This window comes from Homalodisca vitripennis, chromosome 4 (assembly GCF_021130785.1).
Source record: "Homalodisca vitripennis isolate AUS2020 chromosome 4, UT_GWSS_2.1, whole genome shotgun sequence".
In the NCBI taxonomy this organism is placed as follows: Eukaryota; Metazoa; Arthropoda; class Insecta; order Hemiptera; family Cicadellidae; genus Homalodisca; species Homalodisca vitripennis.
The window spans coordinates 18,396,040-18,408,285 of NC_060210.1; the positions used below are offsets into that span (position 1 = coordinate 18,396,040).

Genomic DNA, 12,246 nt, shown 5'->3' on the forward strand with positions numbered 1-12,246 from the left:
AGTCCTATTTACAAGTAGTTAGATTTAGTGTGAAAATAATTAGAAACATTCAGGAAGGCAGAGGGCAGTGTCACACTCTGGGCAAAACCACACAGTTTCTTTTCTTCCAGATTTGCCTGTGGTTTGTTTATTTTTCTCTGAACAAACTTTTACACACTCTTGTTGGATGGACCTTCTTATCAGTCGGAGGAATATTTTCGGAAATGTCTGCCTGTAAGTCTGTAAGTCAGAATCTGTATGATACAATGTATCAACGATAAGCTTCGTTGTTTTGGCATCAAAAAATTCACTCATTTTACGCGTGTGAGTTGAATAACATAATAAAACAACACTGAGCAACACAAAATCCTAATTGTATAAATAACTATAACTAAAATAACTTTTATTTCACTGTAAAACACAAAGCGAGTAGACGTATGCCACGGCAACGGCACTAGCAGACAAATACGTTAGTTCTTGACTAACGTAAGATAAATAACATAATAAAAACTATAACTGAGCACTCCAAATAACTAATTTTATAAAAACAACTGTAGCTAAAATAACTTATAATTCACTGTAAAACACAAAGCTAGTGTAAACAGTGCAGACGTCACGGCACCAGCTGACAACTGCGTAGTTGGTGACTAGGCGTCGTATCAGCTGTTTGTTACACAATTTCTGTTATAATTTTTTTTTTCTTGTAACCGTTTATAAATATAACTAAAATAACTTTTATTTCACTGTAAAACAAAACACAAAGCGAGTAGACGTACGCCACGGCACGGCACTAGCAGACAAAATACGTAGTTCTTGACTAACGTAAGATAAATAACATCATAAAAAACTATAACTGAGCACTCCAAATACTAATTTTATAAACAACTGTAGCTAAAATAACTTATAATTCACTGTAAAACACAAAGCTAGTGTAAACAGTGCAGACGTCACGGCACGGCACCAGCTGACAACTGCGTAGTTGGTGACTAGGCGTCGTATCAGCTGTTTGTTACACAATTTCTGTTATAATATTTTTTTTTCTTTGTAACCGTTTATAAATAACCAAAGACTAATATAATTAGTCTAATATGACTTGCTAAACATAACACAACCTCTAAAAGCGTCAGTTATTGCGAATTACAAGTCTCCACGAACTAAAAAATAGACTGCCCGGCCTGAGCTCGGGCTTGGGTCATTGACGATATTGACACACAGCCCGGCCCTGAGCTCGGGCTTGGGATTCAAAGTGTTAAGGTATTGGATACTATCTTGAATTCCAAAAGGCGTTTGACAGGTGATTTGCTATCACTTCATTTTGAGAAAACTTCCAGCTTTTATATTTGGTCCTGAACTTGTTCCTTGAATTTAACTTATTAAAAATGAATTATTTTATTACATCGGTTATAAGAAGGTGTAAGATCTGGTGATGTACTGAAAGTTTCAGTTCCACATTTTGGAGTTCTGCAAGGCTCTATTCTGGACCTATGTTTTTCTTTATGTTTATGAGTGTTATTATACACCGATCCTGAATTGTGGCATTGCGTTTTCTGCTGATGATGGTATTTTTTTCTATCAATTGTCAGAGTGACAGACCATCTAGCTGTGCAATCAGTTGTTTATTCCTCTTTAAGGTGAGATGAAGCCATGTTTTCTTAAGCGCAACAAAAATTGTGGTATTTATTCCTAAAACTAATCCTTAGTTCATTTTTATGGAAATAGGGATAATGGACCAAGAGAAAGTACACAAATCTTGTTCATATCCTTGTTGATAATTAGAATTGTAAGAAGATATATTCAGCATAATTTTGCACCTGTCTAAATGTATGTGAAAAGGCTAGAGAACATTAGGAAATATTGCAGGAGCAGAGAACAGATTCAAAACATCCTTTCCAGCAAAAAAAGACATGCTATGATCCAAAGAGATAAATATTCTAGGGTCTGTATTGTTTCTTGTATGTGTTAAATGTTTTAATTTATCCGCACAAAATGGAGGATAATATATAAACAATATGACTCATGTTTAAAAAAAAAAAAATGATTTAAGAGGAAATGCTTGTCATTTGCTGATTGTGCATCTGAGGCTTTGATTTTAAAATAGAACTAAAGTTTAAAACTGTGTTTTAAATACATTCTTGTCTAATCCATAATTTTTTCACTTTAGAAATTTGATTTTAGAGTACATTTTTCCATAAGAAACTTTATTTTAAATATTAATTATTACTATTAACAGATAATCACATTTTAACAATTATTTAAAATTAAGTGTAATATTTATAAATTTGAAACGAGTTCTTACTTATAACACAGTTATTATATTTGTTACCATGTTAAAATCAAAATCAGAGTATTAGATGCTTGGCCAGCAGCTAACTATTGTGCCCTCTTAGAGATTATAATATGTGACATCGAGTTGGATTCATGAATTTAAAATGTTGCAGAAATAACTTTGAAATTAAATGGTCTGAGTCATATCTATTTATTTGTGACTAGAATTTATATGACTTTTCTTGTAGCACTTTCAAACCATCATGATGGGTGATGTTTCTTTTGTGTTGGAGGAAGCATATTCCACTAAATTCCTAGGAATAGACATCTAGAGTTACATCTAATGTTTGTACCCTTTGTAATCTAGTGAAGTTTTGTACTTTTGAAGTCTTTGAAGCCCGTTTTGATCTTATAAACTTTTCTTATTTTGACTGTGGAATCAAACATATTCTGTGTAAAGAAGGGTTTTTATATCTAAAGAAGTGAGAGAATGATTTCAAAATTTCTGGTGCAGGGTAGGAATATTCACCAATAACAGAGGTGTCAACTACAGAATCCAACAACACAGATTAGTAGCTTCTGAAGAGGGTTTTAGCCCATTAAGGTGACTGTGGGTTTTATTGACTGTACGGTTACATAGAGTCACTGGAGAACCAGGTTTGCTGGATAGGCTGGTGGTCTGAGTGACAACTAGGGAACAGCTGGTTTCAGTTGGTAATTTTGTTTGTCAAAATTAAATCTTTTTCTATTTTTCTTCCAACATTTTGTGTAGCATTTTTAGGAATAAATACTTAGTTTAGAATCTGTTAAGTATCAATAACGGCCATTTAATAAAAGTTATATAAAAGTTCATAATTTCACCATTTGATTGATTTAAAAAGATAACCTTTTTGTATTTTATTTGTTCTCTTAGGACAAGGAGCTTTAAAATTGCACTAGTCCTAAAAGGACCTTTCCGCTGTTTTCTAGAGGGACAGGATATTCTAGATGGGTTGTCAGAGGTGAGGGCTACCTCCTGATCCACGAGGAAGAATTTGGGACATTAATATCAATCATGTCCTCTTGGATGAGGGGAAAGCCAGCTCTGAACCAGCCTCTCCAGTCAAAGCAGGCAGGGGGTGGCACACCCTTATGTCTAGACTAGCAAGAAACTTTGACTTTTAGGGAACCCCACCAACTACAACAGTCATCTCCCGCAGTAGACGACCTATCAAACTACCTTTGCTCACCAGAATCTCGACATTTGCGGTTAGTGGTGCGCCGCTCCTGGACATCCATAAGGTTGCCCAGATTTAAGTGACACATCAGTTTTTGCTGTACCCAGTGTGGAAGGTTAGGAAGGTATAATCTAGCCCGAAGTGAACCCTACTGAGGACACCGTTTTGTATTGATGGCTTCAACTCACTAAGCCATTATGATATCTAACCAGTTTCAAGTGATAGTTTTGTTAATCAGTTATAACAAATATATGATATCTAATTATGAGCCTGAATTGTAACTAACTGTTCAGTGGGTGTCGTTCTTTGGACTTGGATCAGTATCGGCTGCCGTTATGTCTTCAGCTGACTCCAGTATCCTTGCCTCTGCTGCCATGTTCACCCGCAACATCTACAAGTGGACATTCCGTCCTTCTGTAAGTATTGGTAATGTTTCTACAATATCTAATGAAAACTAATGTGATAACATAGTTATAAATGATTAATAATTATAAAAACAATGAGTTTACATTATTTTAATAGTAAATTATAGTTCATTTCTAGCTATGGTTGTTTTGTATTGTACAGTAATAACACAAAATGACCAAATTTTCTTTTACATTTGGAGAACCATGGCCTAGTGATCTAAAAGACTTTAAGTCTGATTTAGAGATAGCGCAGGTTTAAATCCTGTCTGTGACCATGCACTTTTTATCAATACTATTGATCTTGTACTATAAGACTCTTCCTTGTTCAGTTTGATAAGATCCTGCACAGGCCAGTGGAACAGGCTATGAAAGGGACCTCTTTTCTCTCTTTTGAGGTAAAAATTGGCTATTGAAGAGTAGAAGCAAAATCTGTAACATAATATTAATCAAAACATTTATTTATAATTATACAATTTAAAGTTACACTTTTTATCTATCAGTCATATTTTAATCAATATCATAGTTAATATTACATAGAGAAATGAAAATATAAGTTTTGTGGTGTTATGAGGTTTCTTTTATAGTTGTTTTGAAAAAGTATAAGGTATCTAATGTAGGCAGTAATGTACACAGTTTTTTTTCAATAATTATATGTTAGGAGGAGATAAGCCTAAGGATTACAGTACAAAGGAAGAAATCTGTAATTCCCTAGCCAAATGTTAGATTTGTTTGTCTACCAAACTGATTATAATGTAAAGCATATAATAATATGGCTCAAATTTAGAAATTGATTGTATTATAACAAAGATTTTATAATACTTCCACAATAACCATGAGTTCTAGATAATCTAGTTTAGAAATTTGATTCTAGGCAATTACAAGTAATTGCATTTTTACGTAAAAAGGAAATTATATCTGCATGGTAATGTGATCATAGAACTGTTAATTTAATAAATTACTGTAAATTAAGAACATTTAATAATAATGCTGCTTTCTATTCATCATTGTGTAATAGGTCTAAAACAAAATATTTAGGTATTAGAAACTCTAAAAATATTTAATGAAACGTTCTGACTATAAGAAAGTAGTATGGGGTACGTTATCCATACTTTGGTTAACACACCAAAACCTTAAAATATTTAATGAAATGTTCTGACTATAAGAAAGTAGTATGAGGTACGTTATCCATACTTTGGTTAACACACCAAAACCTTAAAATATTTAATGAAACGTTCTGACTATAAGAAAGTAGTATGAGGTACGTTATCCATACTTTGGTTAACACACCAAAACCTAAAAATATTTAATGAAATGTTCTGACTATAAGAAAATAGTATGGGGTACGGTATCCATACTTTGGTTAACACACCAAAACCTTAAAATATTTAATGAAATGTTCTGACTATAAGAAAAGAGTATGGGGTACGGTATCCATACTTTGGTTAACACACCAAAACCTTAAAATATTTAATGAAATGTTCTGACTATAAGAAAAGAGTATGGGGTACGGTATTCATACTTTGGTTAACACACCAAAACCTAAAAATATTTAATGAAATGTTCTGACTATAAGAAAGTAGTATGGGGGTACGTTATCCATACTTTGGTTAACACACCAAAACCTAAAAATATTTAATGAAATGTTCTGACTATAAGAAAATAGTATGGGGGTACGGTATTCATACTTTGGTTAACACACCAAAACCTAAAAATATTTAATGAAATGTTCTGACTATAAGAAAATAGTATGGGGGTACGGTATCCATACTTTGGTTAACACACCAAAACCTTAAAATATTTAATGAAATGTTCTGACTATAAGAAAAGAGTATGGGGTACGTTATTCATACTTTGGTTAACACACCAAAACCTAAAAATATTTAATGAAATGTTCTGACTATAAGAAAGTAGTATGGGGGTACGTTATCCATACTTTGGTTAACACACCAAAACCTAAAAATATTTAATGAAATGTTCTGACTATAAGAAAATAGTATGGGGGTACGGTATCCATACTTTGGTTAACACACCAAAACCTTAAAATATTTAATGAAATGTTCTGACTATAAAAAAAGAGTATGGGGTAACGGTATTCATACTTTGGTTAACACACCAAAACCTAAAAATATTTAATGAAATGTTCTGACTATAAGAAAGTAGTATGGGGGTACGTTATCCATACTTTGGTTAACACACCAAAACCTTAAAATATTTAATGAAATGTTCTGACTATAAGAAAATAGTATGGGGGTACGGTATCCATACTTTGGTTAACACACCAAAACCTAAAAATATTTAATGAAATGTTCTGACTATAAGAAAATAGTATGGGGGTACGTTATCCATACTTTGGTTAACACACCAAAACCTTAAAATATTTAATGAAATGTTCTGACTATAAGAAAATAGTGTGGGGGTACGTTATCCATACTTTGGTTAACACACCAAAACCTTAAAATATTTAATGAAATGTTCTGACTATAAGAAATTAGTATGGAGGTACGTTGTTCATACTTTGGTTAACGCACCAAAACCTAAAAATATTTAATGAAATGTTCTGACTATAAGAAAGTAGTATGGGGGTACAGTATCCATACTTTGGTTAACACACCAAAACCTTAAAATATTTAATGAAATGTTCTGACTATAAGAAAATAGTATGGGGGTACGTTATCCATACTTTGGTTAACACACCAAAACCTTAAAATATTTAATGAAATGTTCTGACTATAAGAAAATAGTATGGGGGTACGTTATCCATACTTTGGTTAACACACCAAAACCTTAAAATATTTAATGAAATGTTCTGACTATAAGAAAGTAGTATGAGGTACGTTATCCATACTTTGGTTAAAACACCAAAACCTTAAAATATTTAATGAAATTTTCTGACTATAAGAAAGTAGTATGGGTTACAGTGTTCTTGGTTAACACACCAAATTATATAAACATGATACACTAGCCTCTATCATGAATTTAATTGCATTTCATAAAAGCTAAGTTCTACTCTTTATAACTTTTGAATGAAATGTTTTAGAAGGATACAGTTACTCCATTTAGTCAAACAGATATAGCAGTTGAATTTAAATCAGTTGATTAGTTTAAATTCAACTTGTTTTACTAATACATTTTTTGGGATCAAAATATTGGTCTGATTGTTTGATTGAAGCAGAAGCAGTTTAAGTACTTCAAACATTCGGTCATGGATAGTTCTTGTTATTTTCTATTCTGTGGTCAGTTGTATGCAAGATAATTTTCCTTGTCTAAAACCATTTTTTATTTGTGGTACCAACTTGGACATTTTCTCTGAAAACAGATTTGATTTCTTAGTAATTACAAAGTAAGATTAATAAATCAATATTGGTATGTTACAGGCCTCTGAGAAGGAGGTGGTTTGGGTCATGAGGATAACCACAATCATCATCTCTTATCTGTCTGCAGGCATTGCCATATCAGTTGGTAGCATTTACTATCTTTCGTAAGTAAAAATAATGTTGCAACAGATTACTTTACTTTTACAGCATCGAAAAAAGAGATTTAATCTCTAACATCCACCAGGAGGGGTCACTTCTGGCTGGTTTATACCTTCCAGTAGAACCTACACTGGGCACAGCAAAAAACAATGTTTCATTTAAATCTGGACAACCTTATGGATGTCCAGGACTGTATCACTGACCGCAATGTGAAGATACTGGGGTGTAAGGGTAGATAGGTCTAGTACACTATGGAGGATGACAGAGTTGGGGCTCCCTTTTTTAAGGGCTGTTGCTAGCCTAGACATAAGGGCTTGATACCCTTTGTCTATTTTGACTGGAGAGGCTGGTTCAGAGCTGGCTTTCTCTTCTTCCAAGGAGATATGACTGAGATTAACGCTCTAAATCCTTCCTCATGTACTTGAAAAGCACAAAGGTCCTTTTATGACCAAGTACAGTTTCTCCTAAGAGAACAGAGAAAACCTGAAACATCCCAGTGGTGCCATGTGGAGAAAGGTTAAGGAATGCAAAGTCAAATAATCATCAATTAATTGAGTCAGCCTTTTCTTTCAAGTGATGCATTTAGCTAAGATTGTTCTGCTTATTATTACTTTACACAACATAGTATAAACATTTCTAATGTAACAGGTCTTTTTGAAGTAAGAAAACACTAAGAACAAAATGAACTAGTTTATTAAATTTACCTGCAAAGAACACATTTTATATGGATCTTCATTTCAGAACAAGTTTTTCGTTTTACTTTGTATGCCATGTAATTCAGCAGTAGTTTAAATGTATACATTTATTTAGTTAATAGTATTTTAGAAGGACTAGTTTCACCAGCCTCTATCAGATTAATTAAATAGAGAAACCCACTAGCATATCATATTTATAGACTGAACAAAACAGCTGTAAATAGTCACACAGTAATTGCTTTGAAAGTCTACAACTTTTTAAGACCACTATCTCAAAATATTATAGTTATAATGAATTTAAACAAAAATTTGATTATTGGTTTTAGTCAATCCTTTTTTAATTATTAAAAGAATTTTTTTACTGTGAAACTGTTAGTTTCTAGACATAACCTATTTAGTTTAATGATTAGATTTTAAATGTTAATGCCATATGTTTTTTTTTTTTTTATTTATACAGACTATATTAGAAAGTTTATCAATGTTATATAATTCTGGTATTGTAATTTATGAGGCTGTGTTTTACTTGTTGTTTATTTATTTGTTCTATACCTGTTTTAATTTGTTATTTATTTATTTATTTATTTAAATAATTTAAATTGTGGCGTGACTGTTTTGGCAACTTTATGTTTTGGGTACCAAATTTTCCTTATCTGGACTTGTGCTACTTTTCATATTTTATACTGTGACATGTGTCGATGCTTGTGTATGCTTTATGACAATAAATATATTCTTATTGCTATTCCTATTCCTAGTACAATGGAAGGTTTTATTTGTTATCAGTTAAATGGTTAATTATTAAATAAAAGATGCTGGGAATCCTTATAAAACCATCCTATTTCTATGATGTTGTCACTTAAAGGGATGAATAGTCCGTTTTGGAATAAAGTGACCGATATAGGTGTTTGTTTGTCCCAGATACCTATGTTCAGACCTGGTGTATGTTATCCTGTTCCCTCAACTTCTGCTCATCGTTCACTGGAGTCGAGGAGTCACGACGTACGGCTGTCTTGCATCTTACATCGTTGGCCTGAGTCTCAGGGTCCTAGGTGTGTCCTTATATGCTACATATCGTAAATTTTTATTCTAAGGCAGTAAGTAGGGTATTTATCCAGCTCTGAATGGGCGGCTAACTAAACGTGAATAAATATTACATAGGTTTTAATTGAATACTTAAACACACAATATATAAAAAAGGTAAAAACACTGTATAATGTCCTATTTTAAAAGTTTTGAGTTTCTTAATAAAAGCGTAAAGATGTATCGTTTAGTCTTTGCAACTTTGGAGCAAATTGTATTAACTTAATCTTTGATTGTGATAAAACCCATTCTTCTATTTTATGTGATATAATTTTAAGTAGGCCAAAAAAACCTTTGTTTTAAGAAATCATCCAGTGAGTAAACTAAATCTCTACCTACATGTTTCATCCCACTGCACTAGACTTGAATTATAGACTCCACAGGGGTTAATATTGATTATGCAATATTGTTACACTTATAACAAGATGTCCTGAAGGACCTCTAAAGTCATTGAGTTTCATTTGGAAGAAATTCTAATCTCTGCACACCACAAATCCCACAGCACTATGCCTGGAACCATGTGAAATCCAAACAAATGTGTAATATGGCATCTATACTTGGATCATGAGATGTCCTTGACATTCTTGAGGTTAACTAACCTCAACTAACTACAACCCCTCCCCTCTATAACTACAGGGAGAAATATTCCACCTCTTCACTGCCCAAGGCCATTTGGACACTTTTATACAGTTCCATCTAATCCAAAGTTTTCTTTTACATGGTTCCATATGTCATGCAAAGGTCACTTTTACATGGTTCCATACGTCATCCAAAGGTCACTTGGGACTCATACATGGTTCCATATGTTATTCAAAGATCACTTTTACATGGTTCCATACGTCATCCAAAGGTCACTTGGGACTCATACATGGTTCCATATGTTATTCAAAGATCACTTTTACATGGTTCCATACGTCATCCAAAGGTCACTTGGGACTCATACATGGTTCCATATGTTATTCAAAGATCACTTTTACATGGTTCAATATGTCATCCAAAGGTCACTTGGAACTCTTACATGGTTCCATATGTTATTCAAAGATCACTTTTACATGGTTCAATATGTCATCCAAAGGTCACTTGGAACTCTTACATGGTTCCATATGTTATTCAAAGATCACTTTTACATGGTTCAATATGTCATGGTGTCATGGAAACTCTTACATGGTTCCATATGTTATTCAAAGATCACTTTTACATGGTTCAATATGTCATTTAAAGGTTACTTTTGTATGGTTTCATTTGTCATCCAAAGGTCACCTGGAAACTTACATAGATCTATGTTATCTAAAGATTTAGTTGCATGTTAGATGATCCAGAAAGCATAGAAACTTATTTATAAGTATCATCCATCAATAAATTGCTGTCAAGAGTGGATACAGTAATTTATTTCTTTAAAATGCTTTAAATTACATAGTTTCAGTTAAAAAATAGTTCATTAGGTAATGAAGTTGTCACATTAGATTATTTATACATTTTTACATATTTGCTTTATTCTGCTGCCCTGAATATTCAAAAATATATCTGAAATTGTTTGTGTACAAATAAAAAAAGTCTAATTTTAAGTGTTAGATTTTTTTAGTTTAGGAATTTTAAATAATTTACTCCAAAGAAGGATTTTTTAGTTGTATCTCAATTTTAACAATTTAATAACTTTTTAAGTTATTATAGAAGACAAATTATACTAATTGTAACAGTTTATAAAAAAACCTTATAGTTTGTATCTCAACAAAGTTTTTCTGTGTTGGCTTACAAACACTGTTAACACTCTTAAGTGGAATACAAAAATCTATTGTGAATGTAGAGCTGCTAGTTCTCAGGGAATTTGTTTCATATAAAGCAAATGACTGAACTAGTATAGGATATCTCATTACTTCTTTTTTATACATCACTTCATCATTGTAACCAGTAATAATTCATTAATAATATACATACAGAGTATAAATTCCCCCCCCTTTCAAAAGGGGGGAGAAGGAGGTAACATTACATTTTCAAATTTCAAACCCTATCTTGTGACATGTCATTTTAAAGGTCTATTTAATAGAAACACAATCATATTAAGAAAACTTTTCTATAACATTTCTAGCAAATGATATGGGCAAATAACCCGTTACATTGTACTGCCACCTAAAAATTTAAAGTTACCTCCTTCTACCCCCCTTGGATAAGAGGGAAGGAAATTTCTTATCCTCCAAAAAATTCCAAAAAGGATTTTAATAAGTATGGTGAAGATTGTACACCAGTACCTCAATCCGTTTGGAATGTAACCAGGTGTATCAGGACTTAATTTACATCCTGTATATAGTGATAAAGCAATATAATGTATTTATTAAATGAACTTTACATAGTTATTTAAACATACCGTTCAAGTTTGAGGAATAATAATCTCTTAAGTTGTAATATAAAATATAAATATATTTTAATAAATTTCTGTTTTAGTAAAATATAAATGTTTGTTTACTAAACTTAATATTTTCAGGTGGGGAGAAAGACATTGGACTAGAACCGGTAATCAGTTACCCTTATTTCGACTCAGAAACGAACACACAAGGTTTTCCGTTCAGAACGTTTGCGATGATATGTGCGATTGTGACCCACGTGACGGTGAGTTGTATCTCTCGGTGGTTATTCGAGTCAGGAACTCTCTCTGCGGACCGTTGGGACGTGCTGATGGCCTTCCCCGAGTGTCATCTGACGAGAACGGATCACCGAGAACACCGGTACAAGGATCCCAACAAGGGTAGGACTAACAAGGCACTTCACGATGCGGTGGTGGGCAAGAGGCTGAGCCAGGCCAGTGAGGGACTCCTCAGCGGTAACGACGACGACAGTTTACTCATGAAGAGAGACCGCAGTGAGCTGACTAACCAGGCCTCCGTGTCGTCAGAAACCCCGTCCGTCAGCAAATTCTAGTGAGAGATAGACTTGTAACCAATTGTGCAGCTTAGTTGTAACATATCCAGGTTAATACAGGTGACTTGATATTCCCTTGTTCGTTAGACAACAATTTTGTACAGTATTATGAACAGTTTTATAAAATAAAAATGTTAGGGCTGTTTTTATTTTGAGTGGTTTGCTATTTCCCAATTTTCATTCCTAGAACTTTTCTACATAGTATCCACTTCTCCATCCT

General features: G+C 33.0%; 1 protein-coding gene across 1 annotated transcript in view; it reads left to right on the forward strand.

Moving 5' to 3' along the window:
* LOC124360958 (high-affinity choline transporter 1-like) overlaps nt 1-12,175 on the forward strand; it is a 138,377-nt gene extending 126,202 nt beyond the window's left edge. Inside the window, exons 9-12 of the mRNA XM_046814994.1 lie at nt 3,755-3,877; nt 7,243-7,346; nt 8,952-9,082; nt 11,593-12,175. Of these exons, the coding sequence (XP_046670950.1) occupies nt 3,755-3,877; nt 7,243-7,346; nt 8,952-9,082; nt 11,593-12,026 (792 nt within the window). The 3' untranslated portion in view covers nt 12,027-12,175. The remainder of the gene's footprint in view (nt 1-3,754; nt 3,878-7,242; nt 7,347-8,951; nt 9,083-11,592) is intronic.
* Nucleotides 12,176-12,246: the final 71 nt, after the last annotated feature.